Source organism: Rutidosis leptorrhynchoides, chromosome 9, assembly GCF_046630445.1.
Source record: "Rutidosis leptorrhynchoides isolate AG116_Rl617_1_P2 chromosome 9, CSIRO_AGI_Rlap_v1, whole genome shotgun sequence".
NCBI lineage: Eukaryota > Viridiplantae > Streptophyta > Magnoliopsida > Asterales > Asteraceae > Rutidosis > Rutidosis leptorrhynchoides.
Window position 1 is genome coordinate 355,475,758 of NC_092341.1, and position 26,957 is coordinate 355,502,714.

Consider the following 26,957-nt stretch of genomic DNA (forward strand, 5'->3'; position numbering starts at 1 on the left):
TTAAAAACCTGTAACTAACCTATTCCATCTTTGGTCGCATGGTTAACATCAAAAGACAACAGGGATGACAGGCAATTTTGCCAATCTAAATAACATTTTTTCCATCGACAGTTGATCCAATCAAAACAATTTAATTGTATGTCGGAGGCTAGCTTTGGAGCGCTTTTTTTGTCTTTCCCAAATACATGCTCGTTACGTTTTTTTAAATGAAATAACTCGTTACCCAAACTGTAGCTTACCAAAGTAACAGTCATGTTGAAGTTATAAAATTCGGATTTGTAGCTTTTGTTGAAGTTTTAAACCTCTCTTACAACTGTATACAAAATGTACAGTAGTTATATTTTTTTTCTTTTGATAACATCCTACTAATGATATACTATATGTCTATATGATATAATATAATGTAGGTACATAAATAAAAAAAATGTTAAAAGAACATTATTAAGTTTTATGCTGAAAATTTCATTTAAGGATGTGTAAAGTTTTCAAATGAATAATTGAGATTTATAAATAGTGGCTCATTTGGAGCATTCGTTAACTAATGGAAGTTTCAGGGCATATTTGAAATTTAAATATTGTTAAATTTGATTTGATTTGAAGTTAACAATGATGAAATTAAAATATTTTTTATATATAGTTAGATAATTGAGTTGAAATTTGCCGTATTTTAATATGGTGACCGAATCTCTATCTCTACTACTCGGTAAAATATTATTGAAATTGAAATCTAAATCAAAATTAACATACTCTACAAAATATCACGTGATTTGGACATTTTTAGTGAAAGTTAGCCGGGCCGGACTTGACTATATGCTCTACAAAGACAGGTCTAGAGTTGACAATCTTATCCTTGGCCGGCTAATTCTAGTCGCCTTATATTCTAATGATTTGTTAATTTACACATTTTAATTATAACTATGCAACTAAAAAGAAGTATGCATTATGTTATTTTGTGTATGGATGGAATACCATTATTAATTTTCTTTGTGCATTGTTATTTTTTGCTTTTGAAGTTTCATATCATCTTCATCTAAACTACCTTTCATAGAGACTAATGTACAAAGACCCTTTTTAGCTGAAAAATAAACGAATGTTAACGCTTATTCATCTACTTATACTGAGTAATTCTTTCTCGTTCATAAAAGTTCAAGAAGTGTAGTCGTACTATGATAATCACATTGCGGTTTAAATCGATCAATTGGTTGATATTCATGTTCAGGGGCAAAAATATGTAGGGGCAGGGGGCACCTGCCCTAACCGAATTTGTAACTTTTAGTGTAAAAATTTTGAATTTATTCAGTTTGTTCTCGGTTAATTTTTTTGCTCAAAAGTGGCCATATTTTAGTGCAAAAGCCTCCATATATTGTCCAAAAGACTCCTTATTTTGCTCAAAATTTTTCTTATTTTGTCCAAAAGCTTCGTATTTTTTCGAAAAGTCTGCGTATTTTGCTCAAAAGACTTCATAAAAAAAGTTTCTAAGCTTTTAAAGAAAAAATTGTCCCCACTGAAAAAATTGATGCTTCAGCTTTTTTTCATGTTCTTTACCAAAATCCTGGTGCATATTGATGTTTTGAATCTCATAAATTTATTTTGTACTAGTTATGAATAAAAGAGGTTTATGACATGCATAACGCTTACTTAAAAAATTCTCTTCAAGATGTGATTTTAACTTCAAGTTTAGTACACATATACAAGGGTAAAATTGTAAATGTGCCATTCTCACTTAACACTTTAGCTAGAAAATATTAAACAGGTCATTTTCATATTACATACGTAGTATATTTTATGGCCGATCTTAGAGGTGTCAATTCAAGTTGGGTTGAGTCGGTGGGTTTGAGTTTGCAGTCAAACATAGTTAACAAATTAAACTAACCCGATCTTATAAATACGTTGAGTATTACAACCCGGCCTTAAACCTGCAAACATTTCTAACTAAAAATTTAGGAATTAATGTGCAGTGTACAAAATATAAAGTCCAAAACTTAGTGGCTGTTTACCTTTGTATTAAGTCATATTTTTATCTGTCTCTGTTTCTGAAGGGATGTCTGAAAGGATGTCGGATTTTATGTCTTCAAAAACATACTAATTTTCAGATTAAGTAACAAAAAACAACAATTTTACTTATTGAATTAAGAATTATACAGAAATAAATCATTAAGTGAAAAAAGTAAACAGACCCTTAATCATATTCATATACTCCATCCGTCTCAGATTTATTGTCCTCAGACAAAAAATACATAGTTTACAAAAAAAAAACCTGTTACATGTACTTTTTGTTAACTTTTTTGTCTTACCCCTTACGTTTTACCTATCTTTTTGTCCTACATGAATAAAGTAGGGGCACAAAAGACTTTTATCACATTATTCTTTTTCATTTATGGGAATGGACAATTAATTTGGGACATCCCAAAATAGAATAATGGACAATAGATATCGGACAGAGCGAGTATCACATTATATATATTTAAATAGCATTTCACAAATACCAAAAAATAATCCATCCCATAAAAATGAACAGAAAATGAACATAGTAGATACATTTGCTCTTTGTCTAATGAGGTTGTATCAACCATTGACATTTGAATATTTTCTACATAATTATTTAAACTTTAGGCATTAAAAGTTTAAAACACGTATCATTTGTCACATCTATGCTTGTTGAGCTTATGATCTAACTTTGACAATGGTACTTTTCACATGAGTCACCACCTTCATTTTCGCTATCGTTGATGCCACCAAAACATCCCAAGAACCTGATCAACCTTCGAGTTTTTACCATTGAACGTTTATGATTAAAATGATCATGATCACGTTTATCGTTATGGTTATAATAGTAAAATTTGGAAGATTCAAATGTATGTCGTCTCCTTAAATCTCGTATATGCAAATCCTTATGGAACCTACTTGATCCAAACCCAAACATAAAAAAATACCACTTTGATCTCCTTTTTGCAACCATGATCGATGACACTTTTCTCTCTACACTCATTTCATGACGCATAACATGCTTATTGCTTTCGATTTTTAGCATGTTATGGGGAGATATACGAACGATTTTCCCACAAAATACGACCGGATTCAACGAATAAGGAGATGTGATCATCATCTCACTTGAAAACTCAAAATCTTGTTCATCATCGTCGCTTAAACTTGGTTCTTCAACTTGATATTCGACGCTTTGATCGTAATACATGGAAATATCAGAAAGAGAGTGTCTTCATCGTTTTCATACGAACCTTGTACCAAACAAGGATCGGTGTCTTTCATTGACAAAAACATTAACTCATGTAATGTTATTGGGTTTTTTGGTGTGTGGAATTTGTAAAATAGTCAAATTTATGGTTATAGAGGAAACTTGTTAGATGCATAGTTCTTATATGCACTTCATGTGTTATGATATCATGGTAGTTTAGTAAATTCACCAAAATACCTAGATGTGCCAAGTGGCAAATAAGTCCAAGTTTTGGTAGACTTACATATATCTTTGACGTTTCTTCTATTATTATTCCTTTGATTTTATTCCTTTAAATTTTGTTGTTGTTGCATATATGAGAATTATATTTATATTTATATTCATATATTTATATATAGTTATATATAAGTTATATAGAACGTTGACTAGGCCATGTACTTTTAAAAATGTCGATCCGACATAAGGTACAACTATTCATTTCATTTCAAGACGGTTATATAACCTCTCATGCTTTACTTCTGTTTTGTATATCTTAGTTAAAAATCCATGGAAAGTTTATATTCAATTTTTTAATATAAAACAGAAAATAACTTCAAGTAACCATCCTAAGATAGTAGCTGAAGTTTTGATAGTTAAAAGTTAAAACCTCACTAATAGTTTTGAAATGGTCAGAAGGAGTCGAAAATAGTCACGGCGTAACTCGATTGGACAACGTAAAAAGGTATATGCTTTCTCTAATTAACCTGAAAATGAAATGAATAATCCTCATTGTCACCTGATAAACATAAAATAGTTTGAAGTGACTTTTGAGGTTGTACAAGAATTAATATTGAAAATTCCATTCCATTCTATTATGAAAAATCGGATAAAATGGTACAAAAGTGTTCAATAATATGCCTTCAAAAAAATCGTAATAGCAAAAATGTCTCTGACCACGCATCACACATCATTCTTGTAGCTTGGTGCGTGATGCGTGTTGTGAAGATATTGACCGGGACATTTATTTTTCACCGCGAATGCTCACCACACACCACGCACGGTGCGTGGTGTTTGGTGCTGGGCAAGAACTTTGAATAATCTTATCTTTTGACTCGTAGCTCCGATTCAATCAACGTCATTTTTAAGTATATTTTTTCGAGATCTATCCGTTGGAATGCTTCAGAATTGACAAAAATAATTTTGAAATTAGACCTGATATGATATTGTGATTTTTTAATTAACCTTGAGATTACTCAATTTGCGAAATGTGACGTTTATTTAAATTAATTGAGGGGTTTCGCGTACATCTAGTAAAGATTGGTGATAAATTTGAAGGATCACGATTTATAATGTTATATAGCAAGTTATGAGCGGTGTCAGTATGTTAAAAAGTCAAAATCAACGAAACGTCAAAATTGAAGGTCTTCGAGGGTGAATTTCGAAAAAAAAGAACTTGGGATATGCCGCGTTTGGCTATTTGCTTACAAATAGACTTCGAAAAAGAAATACACATATTAAGAAAAAAAATTGTGACTAAGTTGGAGTTGCGAGTTAAAAAATACGAACTTTACAAAGTTCTACCCAAGAAGACCTAAGCACCACGCACTAAGCACCGTGTGTGATGCTTGGTGCGTTGTGCGTGTTTGAAAGGATAAATAGTTTTCTCGGTCATTATCTCGACAACACGTATCACGTATCAAGCTACAAACATGATGTGTGGTACGTAATGCATAATCATGGAGCATTTTTACAATTATAATTTGTTGAGGGCATACTCTTAAACACTCTTACAAATGAAGTCACGTTGACGAGTTTCCCTTCTATTATTGGTGTAAATAAACATGAATAACATGGTTCTGATGAACTTGCGTTCATAGTTCAACAGTTCACCTCATGTCCTTGAGTTATGAGATAGGGAGAGGTTATGTGTTCGATCGTTAGAGATGTCTCTGATTTCTTTTAACCAATTGAACACTAATAGTGGTGATATATATTGACCCTATAGGGAGGTTTTATCGGCCCGCTCGATGGGATAAAGGCTCGACCACATGCCCGTATGGATTTTGGTTCGATGTCCCCTGGTTAGCGGTTCGGAATTCCGCACGAATGTATACGTCAAAATGACAAATGAGAGTATTCGATGTTAAAATTGTCATTAAAAAAAATTAACATGGGCCTAATAGTGGTATTAATTAAAGTGGGCAACGCTCAATAAAAAACCCGGCCCGTTTATTTATTACTATCCATCTCCATTCATCTGTATGATATCCATTCATCATCTGGATGATTGCTCTGCTTCATCTTCACTGAATTAAGGCAAAAACAAAACTAAAAATGATGAGCGTTGCATTAGCTGCTTGCTCTACAAATTAAGCTAATTTATTTCTCCCTCAGTCCACAATTCTGGTACACACTTTCTTCACTACATATTTATGTATCCATTGCTCTCTGATATGTTATACGACTTCATTATTATATGCAACATTTTTATATTTCCTGAAAGATGTTACTGTATATTTTGTTTGCGACTCTTACCTTGTGCGAGATTTGTATATTTTGTTTGAGACTTTATATAAATTTTGTCAAATTTTTTTATGAATCTTCTTATTCAAGTGTTAAAATGTTTAAATTTAATAGAGTTTAAAATAAGTTAAGTTGGTATTTGCTGTGTTTTTTGATTAATGTAAACCCCTTGTATATGATTAATACAGTACTAATTTTGAATTTTCTTTAGTTTTGAAAGAATTTGAAGCCAAATGTAAATTTGCCCAATTCTACTTGGAAAACCATTTCAGGTTCTTATTCAGAATGTATCATTAGTTTATCATGAAAAGGACTAATCATGTCATGAATATGTTGTAGGTGCAGGTTAAGTCTACGTAAAGGTTGATATTATTTGATACGATAAAGTACTCCAACAAACAGTATTTGTTAAACACCTGAACAAATTAATCGAGGTGTTGACTGAGTGAGTAATCAATAATGGCAATCTGTATGCTCCCGCCGCCATCGATAAGATATCATAGTTTTAACAAAACAAGGATAAGTCGGAAGTTGGTAGTACGAGGGGTGGTGTACGAAGAAGGGAGACTTGAAAGACCAAACTGGGCTGGTGAAACCCCTGTTTCGCGTCTTGTTGGTGCCCTCATTTCATTTAAACCTCTTTTTTCTTTGCTCAAACTTGGTGCCAGACAAGTTCTCATTAGGTTAATACATACCATTTTCTGTTTTTCGCTTGTTTTTCTTTGTTTGTTAATTATTGTATTTGTATTATTATTTTATATAGTACCGCCGAGAAAAGTAATGTACCATGGAGAGATATGACGAAAGAAATTTTGGAATCGGGTGTTTACAAGGAAATGGGGAGCGTTGAGAATCCGTCTGTGGTGTACCCTGACTGTACGTTTCCCTAACCACCTTTGATGCTAACTCATTCGTGTATCGAGAATTCAAGATTTACATTTCGTAGAACAGAATTTGATGGTTGCACTTGTGAAACAGATTATCTCAATCCTTTCCATGCATATGATGAAGGCAACCTTTCTTGGCTGGTAAACTATCTTTCTTTTTTCTTCAATTTTTTTAAACATACAATTTCCATCAAAATCCAATTTCATTTTGTTGCATTCTTACATTTATTGAGCATATAGTATCCCACCGACACATAATCGTTATTGTTAAAGCTTTTCTTATGCACTTTCTGCCAGAACTTCGTAAAGTTTGGATCTTGATGTAATGTGTAAATTTATTTTTATTTTTCGTAATAGGCATTAACATTTAACGCGTTTTCTTTGCCATCTTTAGGCTGCTGCAGAAGCTGAGGCTGCGACGCTGTCAATAGCCAAACGGGCAATACCTGAAGCTTCTACAATTACAGAAGCAAATGAAATAGTTCGTGGAAATTGGCTTAATGTTATTGAAAAACATCATTATCAGTATTCAGGGAACTTGAAAATTAGAGACATACTTGATGTCGGTTGCTCTGTCGGTTTTAGCACAAGATGTCTTGCTGATAAATTTCCCTCTGCTAAACTCACTGTAAGTATCGTTTCCACCTTAGTACACAATAAAATTAAATAAAAATGAATAAGTACCGAAACACCCCTGTGAAAATAACTGTGAATGTTGCTGTTCACAGGTGTAATTTGGTAACTAACAATCATGCTGAATAGTATAGTAGATAATTACAACAAAATGGGCTAGTTGGGTAAAGTTCTTTTGTCTTACTGATTGGATTGGGTTGGCCTGGACAACTTTTATATATAAACAATCACTGTGTCAAAATGGGTTGTGATGATCGCTAGTATATTGGTCAATATTGTAACTTCTAGATGTGACATCACGGTGATGGTATTTTATCATCTTGTGGCGCAGGGTTTAGATCTATCGCCGTACTTTTTAGCTGTCGCTAAATATAAGGAAAAGAAAAATCCTCCGAGAACAAACCCGTTCCAGTGGATACATGCAAATGGTGAAAGCACAGGCTTGGATTCACAATCATTCGACATTGTTTCAATTGCTTACGTGGTATGTCTTATTTCGTACAATAAACGTCGTCCACTTTTAAAAAAAGTGGATTTCAGATTTCGTGATGAAACCACACATCTGATATGTGGCAATTATTCAGTTTCATGAATGTCCACAAAAAGCTACAATAAATTTGGTAAAGGAAGCTTTTCGGCTGCTTCGTCCCGGAGGAACTTTTGCCGTAACAGATAATTCGGTACGTCACCTCTCCTGAGTATCATCCTATATTCCTATGTATCTTTTTGTTACCCCAACCATCAAATCAAAAACTAACATTATTATAATATCTATATTTTTTTCAGCCAAAGTCTAAGAAACTTCAGGTACTAAATCTTTTCACACTTCATCTTCTAGTTATTGTTCGTTCTCATTGTTTGCAGCAAACGAATGTCGATTTGTGTAACTGAATACGCGTATGATATGTTAATAGGAACTGTCGCCTGTTCTTTTTACGCTAATGAAGAGCACTGAGCCATTTCTGGATGAATACTACTTGCTTGATTTGGAAAAAGCTGTGAAGGATGCTGGATTTGTGAATGTGCAAACAACTCTTACAGATCCCAGGCACGTGACCTTGACTGCCACAGTGCCATATTGACTTATCCTGTTTTTGTTATGATAGAGCATCAAGCTCATTGGCATTATTATTATTATAAAATTTGAGTTCTAAAATGATAGTTTGATAGATTTGTGTTGTAAAGGAACTAAATATATTGTTGATCATCTTTTCAAGTTCGGAAGACCCAACTGTCACCAAGATTTGTAAAGAAATACAAAGTATAATAAAAGAAGAGAAAAGAAATAAGATCCTCTCAACTCGGATGTAAAGATAGGGAAAAAAAATTACATTAAATTATCAGCCGAGTTCATATCAAATAGTTTTAAAAAAAATTAGGAACACAAATCTCTTTTGTTAATAAAATTTCAGCCGTTCCAGGAACAAATGTAAACAAATGGAGTAATTGAAGAATCGAAGGTATAAAAACAATTTAGGTTATTTTTAACTAAGTCAAAATTTCTGTTAAAATACATAATATAAAGACCGTTTCTAACCGCTCGTCACTCTCCTCCGTCAGATGATGTGTAAATAGCTGACGAAAATTGACGGCCACTAACGGGGCGTCAGTTAGCTGCTGCTTCTTCCGTTAGTCAGTTTTGTGACGGATTTGTTTATATCCACGAGTTTTGCATTGTCCAATCACAAAATTTCCATTTTTAATTAATTTTTTTTTGTTCCCACCCCATTTTCAATCAGATTTTACCACATCACACTACCCAATATTTAAAGCAAAAAACTGATACAACGGTTAAAAAATGTTAGAAACTGTCATTGCCAAATCATATTCGGATTGTACTTTTTGGCCAAACTGCCCGTGATATCATCGTCACGATTGGAAATGGTCTACAATTTAGGTTATTTACATTTTGTGAATGAAGTGTAACAATTTAGGTTTATTTAACTTCGTTAAAATACAAATTGTACATATGAAAAGTTTAACTCAGTTAGATAGATGAACAGTTTAACCAAATATTCTCTCCTGAAAAATCTCCTTGCCGAACTCCCAAAGAAGTAGTCACGTTTGAGATTTGCGTCTAGATCACGTGTACCAATATTTTTCATAATTATGCATTTCACCCCTTATACTATTAAAAAATAGCAATTCTATTTCAACATTCATATCTGTATTTCTATCATTTTCATCTTCTTTTTCTTGATCAACATACCATATACAAGATAATTCATTCTTTTACATCAAGATTTGAACATATTGTATTGAACATACTAAAGCTAAATAGTAAATATCGACACCTTAATCTTTTTTAATGAACCATCAAAAATTGAACAAAACATGACAGATTTCGCAAATTGTAACATCTTTTAATTTAACCCCAAATGGCCAAATGGGTCCAAGTAGCTTAAACCTTATTATTTAGAGGGTAAACTGTAAACATTTATAAATGTGACTGACCCGGCCAACTCGCACATCTCTTATATAAGCCGTACATCTCCACATAAACTTGCACTATTTACTAATTACTACTCTAATTTGTTATTGATATACTTTGTTTACATCAACAGCAGCAGCTAAGGTTTTTAATAATTCTCACATCAAAAGGTTACATCTCTTTACAAATCAGTATTAATTAATGTGATCATTTTAAGTGTTTATGAGTTTGTAATATATTTTTCTTTTCAAAAGCTTCGTTTTCGTCTCAATGCTCCTATACTTATTATTTATACTAAATAATCCATATGTGTAGCAGTGTATGTACTTAATTTCTTTTCATTTCTAAAATGGTGATTATTACGGAGTATATTTTATTAGTAGATAGATAGATGTGGCTGGTGAAATGAAAATCATAATGATTTATTATGTAATATTCAGCTAAGTACTTTTTAAATTTGTAATGCAGACTAATATTTGATCATGGGAAAGGAAAAGACTCATGTCAGCATTGTGGTTATTGGCCACGTGGACTCAGGCAAATCAACCACAACAGGTCATCTGATCTACAAGCTTGGAGGTATCGACAAGCGAGTAATCGAAAAGTTCGAGAAAGAAGCTGCTGAGATGAACAAACGCTCGTTTAAATACGCCTGGGTACTCGACAAGCTCAAGGCAGAACGTGAACGTGGTATCACAATCGATATCGCTCTTTGGAAATTCGAGACTACAAAGTATTATTGTACTGTTATTGACGCTCCTGGACATCGAGATTTTATTAAGAACATGATCACTGGAACATCTCAAGCCGATTGTGCTATTCTTATTATCGATTCCACAACTGGTGGCTTCGAAGCTGGTATTTCGAAAGATGGTCAGACACGTGAGCACGCGCTACTTGCTTTCACACTTGGTGTCAAACAGATGATTTGTTGCTGCAACAAGGTTAGTTTATTACTGTTCACATTTTAGAAAAAGATTACGCAGTTGGTCCCTATGGTTTACCCCCAATTACGAGGGTGGTCCCTCTGGTTTACCCTAGATTACGTGGTTGGTCTCTCTGTGGTTTGCACAATATACGCCGGTGGTCTCTGTCACTTTTAAGGTTAACCACATGGACCAAACATGTGATTTTTTCACTTTTAAATTTTATAAAAGATAAAATTTCACGAATGGTCCATGTGGTTTGTATCAAAAATCACATGTGGTCCCTATGGTTTGCATTTTTCGTCAAGGATGGTCCTGTGGGTAAACCACATGGATCTTCGGTGATTCAAAATGCAAACCACAAAGACCATTCGTGATATTTCTGAAAAAAGTACAGGGACCACCGATAATTTCTGAAACAAACCACGGAGACCATTTGTGATATTGTCTTCATAATATTTAAAAACTTTGAGCAGAAAAGATGAATTTTGTTGGTTTTATTTTGTGATGATTAAAGTTTTGTTTCTCTTATTTTAGATGGATTCTACAACTCCGAAGTACTCGAAGAACCGTTTCGATGAAATTGTGAAGGAGGTTTCATCTTATCTAAAGAAAGTTGGTTACAATCCTGATAAGGTCCCATTTGTCCCGATTTCTGGTTTTGAAGGGGACAATATGATCGAGCGGTCAACAAATCTCGACTGGTACAAGGGTCCCACACTTCTCGAGGCTCTTGATGCGATCAACGAGCCTAAAAGACCATCTGACAAGCCTTTACGTCTACCTCTTCAGGACGTGTACAAAATTGGAGGCATTGGGACTGTCCCAGTGGGCCGTGTTGAAACTGGAGTCATTAAGCCCAATATGGTTGTCACATTCGGCCCAACTGGGCTAACCACTGAAGTTAAGTCTGTTGAAATGCACCATGAAGCTTTACAAGAGGCGTTACCAGGTGACAATGTGGGATTCAATGTGAAAAATGTTGCGGTTAAAGATTTGAAACGTGGGTATGTTGCGTCTAATTCGAAAGATGATCCGGCTAAAGGTGCAGCTAACTTTACGTCTCAAGTTATTATCATGAACCATCCGGGTCAAATTGGGAATGGTTATGCCCCTGTTCTTGATTGCCACACTTCACATATTGCGGTCAAATTTGCTGAGATTTTGACCAAGATTGATAGGCGGTCGGGTAAAGAGCTTGAAAAAGAGCCCAAGTTTTTGAAAAATGGTGATGCGGGTATGATCAAGATGGTTCCAACTAAACCCATGGTGGTCGAGACGTTTTCTGAGTATCCACCACTTGGGAGGTTTGCGGTCAGGGACATGAGGCAGACGGTTGCAGTTGGTGTTATCAAGAGTGTGGATAAGAAGGAACCAACTGGAGCTAAAGTGACTAAAGCAGCGGTGAAGAAGGGTGGGAAATGAACCGTGCGGGTTAACAAGATGGTTTGTGTAGTTGGTGTTTTTCATTTGTTTTGTTTCGTGTTGTTGTCATTGGCTAACACTTGGTCTGAGAACTGGGTGTTGGATAGGCGGTGGCGAGTCTAAACGTGTGCTGCATATCGTAGTTAGGTTTAAATAAGCAGCTAAACATGTTTAAATTTGGTTGTTTTAGTACAATGAATTTTAGTTCAGTAGTGTTTCTTACATTTATAATTGGTATTGGCATGTTAATCTTGGTTATGAAGGTTTATTGTTTGATAACTAGATTTGAAATGCTAGTACTTAATAGATCTTGATTCTTAAGCATGTTTGATAACTAGATTTGAAATCCCAAGCAACACTTAAAACCCATGGAAATTTGTTCCACCATTTTCATGGCGTCACTTTTCCTTTTTACGAGTTATTTATTTATTTATCATTTTTTTTTTCATCTTTGTGGCCGGAGGTCCGTTAGAAGCAATCTCTTTATCCGTCGAACATAGAGAGGGATGACTTTCTCTACCCTTGTGAGTGTTTCACTATGGGTGGTGAAATGACCTCTCTTTGTTCTAGGGTAGAGGAAGGATTGTCTAAGTCTCACCTCCCCATACCCTACATGTGTGTGATTGGTTATTGTTGTTGTTTAACAGTACAAATGATGATGGAAATTTGGGCACTGATTTACTAGTGTACCAAGCAAAAATTTTGCATACGTTTCATCACGCAAATCTCCAAAAGCGGGTAGATTATGCACAAATTCAAAAAAGTAACTACACAATTATAGTTGGAAACTGTTAATTCGAGCCAAAAATTTCACATAAAACGGATTTATGTAGACAGAACCATTAATAATGAACAATGGAAAGAGTATAGTATAAGGAAGCATACAAGCATGGTAAATACTTGGATTCAAACATGGCTTGGCTAACATAGAAAAGGCCAAAAGGAGCCTGCAAGTCTGTAACAGTAACAATATAATCACCATAACAAAACAAAATACCTGTTTCTAAAAGACAAACTCTCAGCAGGATAAGTATCATTTGTATCCAAATTTATTCCTAAACGCTCAATACTTTCAAAATGCATCATGTCTATTTCATCGAGAAGGATCCCAAAACCAAATCGAAGTGGATCATACTGATCTCACAAGTTCTTGAGAGCCGAATCCTGGGTTGCTTTTGTTGTTGGTGTTAATCTTGCTAAAAGTGCCTTGTTATGGCAGTGATCAGCATCAACAAAGTAAAACTCACCATTCGCCTTAAATGTCACAAAAGGTCTATTAGTTTCCGGTAACCTAATATCAGAAAACTTTATAGTTTTGGTAACGAATGTTGCTAGCCATGTCATCATGTCCACCTCAAATGTGTCTGAACCAGGCTGCCACCTCAGCTTGTGAATATAAGGGCTCACAAACCAATGAAGTGCTAAAGTGGTGGAAGCACTCAAGAATATAACAGAAGAAGCAACTGCACCTTTCAAGATCACATTCATATCGGGTGAGGTCATAAAGGTAATTACGGGTCCTAATGATACAGAGAGGCAGCAAGTAGATAAAGAGAGAAGCTTCACTTTCTTGATGGTGTTTGATATCGGCCCATGGTAGACCACTTTTGAATCTTGATCATCCTTTTCTGATTCCACGCCTTTTGCAGGTCCAATGGTGATCTTGCTGCTATCATCTGCAGCAGCAGCAGACTTAGACGCCCAACGTTTCTGCACAGCCGGAAGATGTGTTGCAGGGTTAAAGAAGGGTGTTGCAGTGTGAGTTTTCTGAGTTAGGCATCTTCCGAGTTTGTGCGGGTAAAACCCTGTAGCAGTCACAAGTTGTGAAAGAAGATCAAAATGTGGTGTAAATATGCAAGATCACAAAGAAAAATTTATAAAATTTATTCAGGTAGGGATAAGACATGTAACTTTGTGAAACACTTAATCATAAGGTATTTAAACGAACAAATAAAGCAAACATGAGTCATTTAATATAGCTTGTCAGGGGTCTTTAAGGCCGAGGAAACGATCTAAATATCGGTGGGAACCTCAAAATGTATCATAAATTATAAGAAGACAACTATTTACTAAAATATATTTCTACTATTTAGAAAACAAATGTCGCTCCAATGGAACCATAAGATATAAGATAAACCAATATTTCTCAAATGATAACAAGAGCATTTGAACTATATTACAAGAATATAATATAAACGCTCGGGAAGATATCACATTATCACCGAAATCAGAGAATAAAATCCATAACAGTAACGCAAATTAGCATCACATACAAAATTATTCATTCACCACCATAGACCATACACAGGCTCCCTACATACCCATAATCGCGTAACAGAATTATCAATACTATCAGATACAAATTTGAACTCTCCCTTGTTTAGCGCGATAATTAACCAGAAATGAGTATTTCAGCTCAACTATACAAACTAAAGATGCAACCATAATGTACTTGCAATTGTAACTATAAAACCCTAATTTACGAGTACGCTACTAGAACAGATCTAAAATGAAGATAGCAACTTTCATATGTAGAATTTTACAGTCAGATGTGTATCAATAGAAGGAAAACTATCATACAATGTGTGATTACATTTTAAAGATCAAAATAAATAACAAAGTGATATATTATATGTAATCAGTAAATTAGGGTTTTACAGATATGATGACAGAGTTAAAGAAACCTGTGTGGATTTTAGATGTGTTGAGATGGTAGCGTGTCTGTGATCGGGCCAGTTGAAGAAGAATTGATCTTGCCATTTTAATTTTGAGAAACAATTTTAGCTGTGTATCTCACCGTTTGATGCGATCTTGTTTCTTTCATGGTTATCTAGGGTTTTGTGGGACTCTAAGAGGGTTTCAATTACAAATTATTATGGAAGGATTTGTTAACCAAACACAAAACGGGCATTTGGTCTAGTGGTATGATTCTCGCTTAGGGTGCGAGAGGTCCCGAGTTCAATTCTCGGAATGCCCCCTATTTTTATATTTTTCAGTTTTTTTTTTTTTTTTTTTTTATTTTTTTTTTTTAATTTATAATATCTGTATGCTCCTCATCAGCTAAATTTTTTGGCTTTCTTCTACAGTTAATCAGTAACTACCATCTTTATAGGTTAATAAATTTACTTCGGAATTTTGTGACAAACTCTCAAATTCTCTATGGAAATACATATGGGTATGTTTGGCGCAAATTTTTATGAGACTTTATCTCTAATGAAAAAGCATATATTTAATTAAAAAAAATAAGTTTTACTACAGGTTTAAGCTTTTAGACGGAGATAAAAAGCTAAAAGATATTATAAGTAGCGTTTAGCTTTTAACTTTTAATTTTTTTTTATCATTTTACTCTTTTTTTATCAGATTCGGCTATTCTACCAAACAGTTAAATACATCTAAAAACCTAACAGCTACCAACTAAAAGCTATCAGTTAAAATCTAGTACTAGCTACCAGTTAATTTTCCCAAAACATACCCATAAAACGTTGTAAAGCAAAATAGTAAAGAAAAATAAATTCTTTAAAGTTTGAGTTTTTGAGTTAACACGAAAAATGAACATTTTTGTTGTACCCTAGTGGAAGAAATTAAAAGAAAACAAACTTTTTAATTAGTTTGATAATGATGATGAATTTCGTAGAAGATGAAAGATAAAATATTGTTAGAGTCATATCCCTACTGTGTGGACGACGATGAATGTTGTTATTCTAACGAGATATGAGAGCCCCGCGTTGTTGTGGACAAGTTGTTACGTCAAAAATTAACAAATGAAATACGCATTTCATAAGAAAATTTAGAAAAAGAAAAGTGTTTTATATAATCAATAATACATTTAAAAACGGGAAAAGTGTTTTTATTGCCTTAAAAATACTAAACAACAAAAAAAAATAGTTGACCACCGAAAAAAGGAAGCAGCCGAGTCAGGTATTGTGAATGGAGGGTTAAAAACGATGTTGGTTTCAATTAAAATGACGTTAAGAGATGAAGAAGAATCAGGTTCTTTGAAGGCTAATAAAGCGAGTACGTCGGAAGCTAATGATGTGAGTTTTTTAGTTGCTTCTGAGAAAGGCTTCTGTCAAAACTTGGAGGAATATTCCACCATGTGAAGGTACACGTATAAATAGTAATTCGACGAACGTTATCATTTATCAATTTCCGTCTCGAAGTGGTGAATATGTTCTTATAGTTAGTGTTGTTATTCTTTTGAGATATGAGAGCCGCGCGTTGTTGTGGACAAGTTGTTACGTCAAAAATTAATAAATGAAATACTTTATCAACCTTTGACATGAATAAAAACTACAATATAGTTACTCCGTATGTAATAAGTGTTTTTTATATAATTAGAAAATTATCACATAAATTTATGTGCTTAATGGTTAAGAGATAGTTCAACATCTGAATAGTTAAGTATTAAATATTGAATTCTTCAACACAATATGTCATTCAAACGTCATAAACAAACGCATTGAATATTAGATAGTTCAAAAATTTAGCGTTAAACCAATCAATTAAATACTCCGATTGACAATTAACTTAACTATAGAAAGAATAAACAAATAGTCAAGCGACAATTAACTGTAGAAAAAATATTCTTTATTACCCCATTTTTTTATTTCTTTTTTCCATTTTCCATTTTCCATTTTCCATAGGCACTACACCAAACTGTACACTTCTACTCCGTATGTTTTCAAAGATTCATAGTCATCAAGACTTCGATGTTCAACATCAACTACTCATTTCTTTAGGATTCACCGGTCGGAAACTTTCCTTAGGATTCACCGGAGACGTCTACTTTCTACGCCGGCAAGGAGTGATCAAGTAAGTAAAGAACAATCGCTTTGTTTTTCTGTTATTTTTGTAATCATGTTGTCGTCTTTAATTACTATGCTCTTGTATAACTACAGTTACTATTGTGATTCTATATTTATTCATCAAAGATTGAAATGGAAGAATTGAGGATTGAGGAAAATAATGTGGATGATATTGGGCTTAAAGTAGATGATTTGTTCACTAAGGTTGAAAAGGTGAGACTTGGATCTTGTGTTTTAATTGATCTATAAGTATGGTGTATGTACAGTTTGTAGTTACTAACAATTTCAAATTGTTTTAATTTGAGTTTAACTTAATTATGATTAAAGCTTGTGCTATGTATACCTTCACCTGGAGATGATTCAGCATATTTTCTCTGTTTTTTGGGTAATGTTAAACACTATAATTATGTAATTGCCTGATGTTTCCGTTCGTCTCTTTACTTCGCTTTGACCCAACAAAATAAATTTAATTAGTCAATTTGGAATTTAGGGATAAAACAGTAAGAAGATTATCTTCAGAAGATGACATGAAATGAAAGTTGTGATTTTTACAATGAATTGTATCATACTTAAAATTCTGATTAGTGAGCTAATCTGGCTCCGTTGAACTTACATTGATTAGCTTTATTTATGGCTGTTTCAGCTTGAACAAAGAGTAAATGAGATAGAGCAGTACTACTTAACTGCAACCCAAAAACAATCTAGCGGTTCTCAAAAAAGCTCGTTTCTGAAGGATAAAGAAAAGGGAAAACATATTCCAGGTTTTAAGAAACATCAACAAGAAACAGCACGCAGAGAGGCTGCTGCTGCTAAGAGAATGCAGGAGATTATGCGACAATTCGGTTCAATTCTACGCCAGGTCAATAGTCGTACACCCGTACTTCTCATTTCTTACATCCTGATTTATGAATTAAGTTAGGTGTTGTTTGTTTCTTAAGATGTTTTTGTTAGAGATCTGCGGACCATGTCTGTAGAGAAGGTGTGGCCTAACGGTTTTTATGCTGAATAGTGACTGTTTGTTTTTATGTCTCCAAATTAACTTATCTTGTTTGCAACACTTATAAGCATATATCTAAGTCTTCAAGTTTGCAAACAGAATAAGACATTATTTTAACATATGTCTTCAGAAAATCAAACAGTTTGCAGTAAAAACATTTGTGGGGACGCAAATATAAGACATAATAAGATTTGTAGACTGAAAAAACAAGCAACACCTTATAATTTATGTGTCAAGTTACAGATTACACAACACAAGTGGGCATGGCCATTTATGCAACCTGTAGACGTTGAAGGTCTTGGATTGGTTGACTATTATGAGGTAGGTCCACATTTGTTATTCTTTATGTCTGAGATATTCGATTTTTTTACTGCATTGATTTCTTTAAAAAGATGGTGTGTGTTAGGTGATTGATAGGCCCATGGACTTGAGTACGATTAAAAATCAAATGGAGGCTAAAGATGGTACTGAATACAAACATGTACGGGATATATATTCGGATATGAAGTTGGTTTTTCAAAATGCCTTGAAATATAATGAAGAAAAAACCGATGTTTATATGATGGCCAAAACTTTGTTGGACAAGTTAGAAGAGAAATGGCTTCAATTCTTACCAAGGGTTACCGAAGAGGTAATTATTATAGTTTGTACATGACCCTTTTGTAAAATTTGTTGTAAATTATGATAAGATAACTAGAATAATACCGCAACTAATAATATGTCACTACAAAGGCTAATGTTACTAATTTGTACATTGAGGAGATATGGTAGTGTTTATTCTGGATACAAATTATTTATGTATGGTCTACGAGCAGGAAAAAAGGCGAGAAGAAGAGGAAGCAGAAGCACTGTTGAACCTACAGCATGCTCAAGACGCAGCTCTTGCTAAAAAGGCTAGGGATATAAGTAACGAGGTAAACGAGTTTTTTTTTAGGCGACAATATTGTCTGGTTGGGTAATGGGCAAAAATGAGTGGGTTTAAACTGGCCTTTTTGGTATAATTTGAAACGAACTAGGTTAGGTATGTTGATTAGCAGGCAGAAACGGATTTTTGTGCAGTTGAAATAAGCCGAGTCAGGCTAGCTTGACCTACAAAAACCTTTATATCCATCTTTTTTTAATAATCAATGAATTATGTATGATTTTTACAAAAAACAATATATGATTACAAAAAAGAGGTCATGAGTTCGATCCTTAAGGATGACATGATTTTCTTTAAAACAATTGAACACCAATAATGGTGGTATATATTGACCCTATAGGGAGGTTTTACCGTATTCGTTCACGGACCTCTACCCAGGAACACTGCCCGAATGGATGTGTTCCCGGGTACCGTCGATCGGGTTCAGGTTTCCGCCCGAACGTGTGTGAAACATGCAAATGATGAGGGTCGTTGAAATAAATGATCTACTGATGCCAAAAAATAGCCGTTAAAAAAAAAAAAAAAATTCATATTTGAAGTTGAATACAATGAATAAAACGGTTGTATACCTGTAAGCAATAAAACATAGTTTGGGTGATTTTGTACATGTTTGACCCAATCCACTAATATGAAATGCTGAACTCTTAGCTAATATTTATTAGACTTGTTTGTAATGAAACACAACCAAAACCAGCCCATTCATGAATATATGAGTTAAAAATGCCACCTCCTGACCATTAGGTTTTGTATGATAAGTTGCGTTTTTGAGAATTCGTGTCTAATATTATATTTTCACTATTTTTTAAATCAGCTTTATGAAACGGATATGCACTTGGAGGAACTAAGAGAAACTGTGGCTCAAAAATGCAGGTTTGTTTCCTATCATTTCATCTCTACTCTCATTTATGTTTGTATGTATATTTGTATCTGTATACATACACAAAATATGCAAAAACAAGATTTTGATGTTATTGGTTGTAGTCCATTTGTTTTCATTCCTTTCCATCACAGGGGTATTTTAGCTATTATACTTTGTATTATTAACTCCAATATTGCATATCTTTTTGACAGTTCATCTTCCTGCTAAGCATGAATTTCTTATTTTACAAACATTTAAAACTGATTTTACAGTAAACTCTTTTCAGGAAATTGTCGATTGAAGACAAAAGAAACATTGGGATAGCGTTAACTCAGTTGTCTCCTGAAGATCTTAGCAAAGCACTTGAAATTGTAGCTCGGCACAATCCAACTTTTCATTCGGCTGCAGTTGAGATCGACCTTGATATCAATGCTCAGGTCACCATTATCTTCATTTCATCTTTACTCGTGCACATATATTATAAATAAAATAATTTTTTTTCATTTACCAATTACCACACATGTTCTCCTAATCTTCTCATTACCACGAACACTGCATCATTTATCTTTTCTCGTGTAGCTCGCGAAAAATGCGTATTAATATCATTTAGGACATTAGATCATTAATGAAAATTGCATATTCATTCAAGATTTGACCCGTTATCGTAAACAGATAAGGTTATCCCTGATTATGTTATCCCGTGACCCTTTCCGACCTTTTTTCTTGACCACCCTAAGATAAGCTGCTAGTGAGGTTCGAACCTGAGACCTCTTGTGAGGATGGCTATTTGACCCGTTACTTTATACGCCCATTTTGTCATCTTTAAACTTGATAGCTTAAATTTGGTGTGTGATGCATGTTGTGCAGAGTGAATCAACTCTATGGAGGCTAAAATACTTTGTGAAAGATGCTCTACAAACTCATAATAAAACTGATGCAACCATTGGAGTCAGCAACGAGCCTGCTAACCGTCACATGAGCCCCACCAAAGTAACCAACACTAGTAAAACCATTGCGTCCAAACGGAAAAAAACAGATATGTAATGCCCTTGCAACGACTGCAAATAGAAAGAATCAGATTCGGTCATCTTAAAATATCCTACATTCCTGCACACATAGAAACATAAACGGTCGACTCGTTGGACGAAAAACTTGGTTAGTGTTATGTGTACAGAAAGAATGTGTCAAGGTTTGTAACTAACACTATGTAATTACTAGATGTATGAATAGATAATATGTGGATTTATATTAGATATAATATAATATAATATAATATAATATCATCATTTTCTTTATTTTTTGGTTTGCTTCATGCATCATTATGGTATTTGCTATAAGTTGCCCCATAGTAATAATTAGAAATATTTTGCAGTTTCTACTTCTATTTTTGTTTCGACTTTGTAACTTTATCAGCGAGCTTGTGAATTTATAGGGATTTTGTAACTTTATAAATATATATATATATATATATATATAATAATGGAGTTTTTGAATTTCCTTTCTTATTTAATTTGAATATTTTGAATTTATAATTCCTCAAACCGTATTTTAGTCGTGTTATATTATTTTAACAATCCACCGTGTATTTGTATTATAATAATAATACTAGTAGTAGTAGTAGTAGTAGTGGTGGTGGTGGTGGTGGTGGTGGTGGTGGTGGTGGTGGTGGTGGTGGTGGTGGTGGCGGCGGCGGCGGCGGCGGCGGCGGCGGCGGCAGCAGTTGAAAGGACCCGTTCATATACATTATAAACGATTCACAATAGTTGATTTCATTGCGAGGTATTTAACCCCTGTATGATACATTTTGCAAATATTGCATTCGTTTTTAAAAGACAAACTTTCTTTACATCGAAAGTTGACGGCATGCATACCATTTCATAATATGTCCAAACTATCAATGACTCAATAATAATCTTGTTGAACTCAACGACTCGAATGCAACGTCTTTTGAAATATGTCATGAATGACTCCAAGTAATATCTCTAAAATGAGCAAATGCACAGCGGAAGATTTCTTTCTTACCTGAGAATAAACATGCTTTAAAGTGTCAAACAAAAGGTTGGTGAGTTCATAGGTTTATCATAACAATCATTTCAATATTTTAATAGACCACAAGATTTCAGATATTTAATTGTACACGTAACCCGAGTACAAAATAGTACGCATAACCTGCGAATTAAAAATCATTCATATGGTAAACACCTGGTAACCGCCATTAACAAATGCATCTAGAATATCCTCAAATATACAGCTACACTCATCTGTATATAAAATCGAAGTACTAAAGCATCCATAACCTGGATGGGGTTTGTTAGGCCCGATAGATCTATCTTTAGGATTCACGTCAATTAGGGGGTCTGTTCCCTAATTCTTAGGCTACCAAGCTAAAAAGGGTGATATCCGGTATAATGATTCAACCATAGAATGTAGTTTCAAGTACTTGTGTCTATTTCGTAAAACAGTTATAAAAGCAGCGCATGTATTCTCAGTCCCAAATATATATATATTGCAAAAGCATTTAAAAAGGGAGCAAATGAAACTCACAATACTGTATTTTGTAGTAAAAATACATATGACGATATTGAACAATGCAGGGTTGGTCTCGGATTCACGAACCTATATCAAGTATATATATTAACACATATAGTCACATAATTACCTATATAAATCCTAAATCTAAACCGTTCGTGTTAAAAACTCAATCTAAACCCTATAAATCCTAAATCTAAACCCTAAATCTAAACCCTAAACCCTAAATTTCTAAACCCTAATATCTAAACCCTATAAACCCTAATATCTAAACCCTAATATCCAAACTCTAATATCTAAAACCTTAACATACGCTCGAAAAAACTCAATCTAAATCCTAAATCTAAACCCTAAATCTAAACCCTAAACCCTAAATTTCTAAACCCTAATATCTAAACCCTATAAACCCTAATATCTAAACCCTAATATCCAAACCCTAATATCTAAAACCTTAACATACGCTAGAAAAACACGATAATTGTTATATATTACTTCTTCGAGCGTTTTCCCGCCAAAATAAAAATATTTATCACAAAGTGTCTCTACTAAATGTTCATATTTTCATCCCATCTATAATGTTCGTGAACAAAGTTTTTTCAAAAAACGAAAAAAAAAGTTTTTGCTACCCCCCGCTTGGTTACTTCCCTCTTGATCCTACCACTATATATATATATATATATATATATATATATATATATATATATATATATATATATATATATATATATATATATATATATATATATATATATATATAAGTAATAAGTAAACTACCTCAAAGAAGTAGTCCTTAAAAATAATGCCCAAGTCCGGGTTTAAACCCGCGACCTCCTGCTTAACCCACAACACCCTAGACCATCCCTCTATTTCTGTTTTTCAGAATAAATATACAACTGATACATATATAACCCGTATTACTATCTTGTTTCTTATTTCTCCTTCAATTTCAATAATCCAGTCTAACACCATACTTGGATCACGGCCCAACACATATCCACGGCCCAATAACTATTAAACTTCTAGTCCAACTGAGTAAATAAACTAAGCCCGAGTGGTTAGCAAATTTTTATTTAATATTCATCATCGTTATCATTAGAATGAAACAGAAAAATCCGAGCAGTAATCTAGTGGTTTTTGTTGAGGTCCATTTTTGAGTCATGAAGGGTAATAGCAATAGGTATAGCAGCAGTTGCAGTGATCGAGAGGTTTGTTTGTAAAAGAAAACCGAAAGTATAACTGTTGCCATAGTTTTGGGTGTTGGAGATCGACAGAAAAACAGAAGTATAGCTGTAGCAGCAGCAAGTAATCGTATGGTAGCAGTTTACGATGGTGTGTTCAATGGGGATCAAAGTTTGGGGTGTTGGTGATTGGAAGATAATAAAGTTTGGATGATAGTTCCCGGCTATTAATCACAAAAGGATTCATTCCAACAATACAGAAACTGTTCGGTCTTTATGTTCTTGGGGATAATGGATCTCTTAAAGGGTTGTTGATCGATAAAGGTAACAACCCAATACCTAAAACAAGTTTACGGTCCAGCATATACATGGCCCAACAACGAAAATTAGTTTATGGCCCAATTAACTTGTTTCAAATTTGAATGGAATGAGAGGTTGGTGGAAGTGGGTCATCTGTATAAAGGCTGTCGGCCATGAGCTGATAAAGGGTTCCATTTGTTTACTTTGATAAAGCTCCATTAATATTCTATATCTATGTTGACAAGGCTTTAATATATTCAATCAATTTCGTTTCATTATGTGTTCAACAGAAGGAAACGATGCAGCAACCCATACGCGTTTTATAGCAGTTGTAACAGCAGTGTTCGGTTCGAATGAAACATAAAAGAAACCGACATACAAGGCTGAACTCCACGTAGTATAATGGCAGCTGTAGACAACAAGCATGGTAGCTGCAAGGTGGAATGGTTGGGTCGTTTTTAAACAGAAATATAAGGAATGTATTTGCAGTTTCAGCGACGGGTTGGATGATGGTGGTTTGGTGGTTTGGTGTTTGTCATCAAAACAGAAACAGAAATCATAGCGAGCCTTTGTGTGTTTGAGGAGAGAGAGAAGGTGGCCGGAGTGTTCTTGTGGTGGTGATTCGAAAGTGGTGATTTTGTGGGCTTGTTTTGCGAACATAAAAATAGAAGCATGAGCATGTAACAGGTGGTTAAGGGCGAGTTCGTTGTGATTAATGGAGGTGGTTGTTTTAATGGTGAAGGTGTTGGTGAGTGTGATTGTTCTTGAGTCGTGTAACAACAAAAAAATAAATTAAAATAAAAAGAGTAATCTTACATGGTGATGGTGAAACAAGGAGTAGCAAACAAGAATATAGGTATGCATATATGAAGTCGAGATGAGGGTGATGAAAGTGGTTCATGGTTATCGTAGGTGGTTCAAGGTGGTGATCATGGTGGGTTGTGTTAGTCGATTAAAAACAGAAAAAGGATGCAATAGAATAGCGATTGCAGCGATGGTTGTTGGTTGGTTTACATTTGATAAAAGAAGAGATAGATAGATGTTAGAGAGGGTGAGTCTGATGGCAACGAGGGTGGTTGTTCGAATTGAAAAGGGAAACAGAAAGAAGGTGTAGCAGTGGTTTATTTGATTATGGTCTTTATCTTCAGTTCCAATTTGAAATGAGCTGTAGCAGTTCAGAAGGTAAAGAGATACATGGTTGTGTTGTGCTGTTGATCGATAGAAATAAAGGGAAGAAGATAGGAAAAGAAGAACAAAATCAATAGATAATGCAGATGCGTTTGCTTCTGTGAATGTATAAAGAGATAGGGAGATAAAATAGATGGGATGGTTAGATTAGATGGTTAACAGAAAGAAGGCTAGTAAACAAAAGGGAGACAGGTTGATTCCATCAAACAGATAAGAACAACAATAAAATAAAATAAAATATATAAAAAGTTTGATGTGGCTCGTGATGGCTAACTGAATTCATTCTAGATTTTGAATTTAATTTGTATTTGAAGCTTTTAAAAATTTGAACCAAGAATAGAGGAATAAACAAGTTCAGCTTCTTTTTCTTTTTAATTTCTAAACGAATTGTAGGGAATAATTTAAGTAGGTGATTAATTGACTTGTGCAGTAACAAAAATTGATAGATAGTTGTTTGTATCTTAAATTGAATAGACACTTTCTCACAAGTGAAATAGAACATAGGGAAATTAAGAAAAGTTGATTATGATAGAATTGGATTTAGTAACATATATCTATATATGATATAATCTGTATATATATTTATATATAATATATCTGTATATAACCATTTTTATATTTATAGATTATAATCAATTTCATTAATAATTATAACTGTAATAATAATACTCTTATTATTAATAAATTACAATCATTTTTAGTCAATATAACATTATATATATCAAATTTTATATTTATATATCATATTATCAATAATCCTAATTAATATTTAAAATAATAATAATATTACTATAACAACTTATAATTTAATATATTATATATTTTTAATTATGTGATATATAATTTTTAATTCTACCCTATATATATATATATATATATATATATATATATATATATATATATATATATATATATAAATAAATTACAATATTCATGAAATTTTAATTATGTTTAGAAGTCCTATATATATATACATCTTTATTATCTAATATTATTTTATTTAATTCTAATGTTTCAATTGTATTTTATTATTTTACATTATTATGTATATTTATACCTATTTCTATATATATATATATATATATATATATATATATATATATATATATATATATATATATATATATATATATTTCTGTACAAACAATTGTTCGTGAATCGTTGGGAATAGTCGAAGGGTAATTGAATATATGAACATAGTTCCAAAATTTTCGAGAATCAACATTATTGACTTTGCTTATATTGTTGGAAACATATCAAGATTAAGTTTAAATTTGGTCGAAAATTTTCGGGTCGTCACAGTACCTACCCGTTAAAGAAAGTTCGTCCCGAAATTTGAGTGGAATCATCATGGCTAACAATAAGAATATTTTCCTGACGAATATGAGCTGATAAATAGAGTTTTATTACTATTGAGTAATATGGATAAGATAATTCGACTACTCGAAAAGTACGAGTGAAGCTATCACAAAAGAATGAAATGAGTAAATGCAAGTTCGTCTTAACCGGTGACGTAGTCACGGTTGATTTCTGGAATTCAAGGGATTTAAAGATAATCTTCAAAATCTAAAAGATTTGATTCTTCGGCGAGTAAGGAAATTAAGATCTCTATAATTAAATACGGTGATCTGCCTCGATTACTCTGTCTGATATGTCCATTATAAATTAAACTCTCCCGTTCCATTATTCTCACCATTCCTATACTTTCTTTCTTAGTTCATATATCCAAAAGATTTTGAAAATGCTTAATCCTGTTCTAATACTTGATATTTTCCTAATTATCATTTCTATCATCCTTCTTTTCAATCTTCCACCAGTAAAATCTGTTTACTTCTACTATTACCTTGACACTATTCTTAATTATACCGTGTCTTTATATTGCTATTCGTATTAATATCCATGGTTTGTAACCTCCGTGTTGTTATTGGGCTTTATATTTTCTCTTATATTTTGGAGCTCTTTTGAAACAACCCAACCCGTATTCCATACGATAATTTTTTTGTTGTTGTAGTGATACACATTTACGCGCCAATAAAATATGTAAACTAATCCACAAGTTCCATTTAAACGTTCAACAATTTAAATGTTTATAAAAGGCACGAAGGCCATTAATTAAGTTCAATACAAGTTTGACCCACTACAACGATAGTTTATAATTCAAACGACCCTTTGAGCATGGTTT

At 33.4% G+C, this 26,957-nt stretch overlaps 4 protein-coding genes and 1 non-coding gene across 7 annotated transcripts; 4 read left to right on the forward strand and 1 right to left on the reverse strand.

The window, feature by feature from the left end:
- Window positions 1–5,455: 5,455 nt before the first annotated feature.
- Window positions 5,456–8,476, forward strand: LOC139867252 (uncharacterized). 2 transcript variants are annotated; one of them, XM_071855596.1, is made up of 9 exons: window positions 5,475–5,578; window positions 6,035–6,378; window positions 6,459–6,571; window positions 6,674–6,723; window positions 6,977–7,210; window positions 7,547–7,699; window positions 7,800–7,895; window positions 8,002–8,022; window positions 8,130–8,476. In XM_071855596.1, the coding sequence occupies exons 2-9, from the start codon at window positions 6,155–6,157 to the stop codon at window positions 8,295–8,297; spliced, it is 1,059 nt and encodes a 352-aa protein (XP_071711697.1). In that variant the 5' UTR covers window positions 5,475–5,578; window positions 6,035–6,154; the 3' UTR covers window positions 8,298–8,476. The 2 variants fall into 2 exon arrangements, with proteins under 2 accessions (XP_071711698.1, XP_071711697.1); XM_071855597.1 differs by lacking the exon at window positions 6,035–6,378 and having other exon boundaries at window positions 5,456–5,578.
- A 1,652-nt stretch (window positions 8,477–10,128) lies between these two features.
- Window positions 10,129–11,997, forward strand: LOC139865924 (elongation factor 1-alpha-like). Of its 2 annotated transcripts, XM_071854034.1 has the most exons (3): window positions 10,129–10,590; window positions 11,110–11,407; window positions 11,618–11,997. In XM_071854034.1, the coding sequence occupies exons 1-3, from the start codon at window positions 10,129–10,131 to the stop codon at window positions 11,995–11,997; spliced, it is 1,140 nt and encodes a 379-aa protein (XP_071710135.1). The 2 variants fall into 2 exon arrangements, with proteins under 2 accessions (XP_071710135.1, XP_071710134.1); XM_071854033.1 differs by having other exon boundaries at window positions 11,110–11,997.
- A 1,136-nt stretch (window positions 11,998–13,133) lies between these two features.
- LOC139867603 (uncharacterized) lies at window positions 13,134–14,803 on the reverse strand. Its single transcript, XM_071855972.1, has 2 exons — window positions 14,682–14,803; window positions 13,134–13,802 (listed from the first exon to the last, which is right to left on the reverse strand). Exons 1-2 carry the CDS (start codon window positions 14,755–14,757, stop codon window positions 13,138–13,140), a joined length of 741 nt encoding a protein of 246 aa, XP_071712073.1. The 5' UTR covers window positions 14,758–14,803; the 3' UTR covers window positions 13,134–13,137.
- Window positions 14,804–14,902: 99 nt separating this feature from the next.
- On the forward strand, window positions 14,903–14,974 carry TRNAP-AGG (transfer RNA proline (anticodon AGG)). The gene has a single exon. It is a non-coding gene; the product is annotated as a tRNA-Pro (tRNA).
- Window positions 14,975–16,644: 1,670 nt separating this feature from the next.
- Window positions 16,645–20,837, forward strand: LOC139866492 (transcription factor GTE6-like). Its single transcript, XM_071854742.1, is given in 10 exon segments — window positions 16,645–16,809; window positions 16,896–17,015; window positions 17,446–17,661; window positions 18,043–18,120; window positions 18,206–18,430; window positions 18,615–18,713; window positions 19,533–19,591; window positions 19,867–20,017; window positions 20,448–20,606; window positions 20,608–20,837. Coding segments are annotated over 9 exon segments (1,134 nt in total). The 5' UTR covers window positions 16,645–16,809; window positions 16,896–16,934; the 3' UTR covers window positions 20,674–20,837.
- Window positions 20,838–26,957: the final 6,120 nt, after the last annotated feature.

Bases quoted from the DNA above. Each gene is read 5' to 3' on its own strand.
- LOC139867603 (XM_071855972.1), bottom strand. From the start codon at position 14,757: ATGGCAAGATCAATTCTTCTTCAACTGGCCCGATCACAGACACGCTAC. The intron at 13,803-14,681 runs GTTTCTTTAACT...TGACTGCTACAG, and splicing joins CACATCTAAAATCCACACAG to GGTTTTACCCGCACAAACTC.
- LOC139865924 (XM_071854033.1), top strand. From the start codon at position 10,129: ATGGGAAAGGAAAAGACTCATGTCAGCATTGTGGTTATTGGCCACGTG. The intron at 10,591-11,109 runs GTTAGTTTATTA...CTCTTATTTTAG, and splicing joins TGATTTGTTGCTGCAACAAG to ATGGATTCTACAACTCCGAA.
- LOC139867252 (XM_071855596.1), top strand. From the start codon at position 6,155: ATGGCAATCTGTATGCTCCCGCCGCCATCGATAAGATATCATAGTTTT. The intron at 6,724-6,976 runs GTAAACTATCTT...TGCCATCTTTAG, and splicing joins AAGGCAACCTTTCTTGGCTG to GCTGCTGCAGAAGCTGAGGC. The intron at 7,700-7,799 runs GTATGTCTTATT...GCAATTATTCAG, and splicing joins TTGTTTCAATTGCTTACGTG to TTTCATGAATGTCCACAAAA.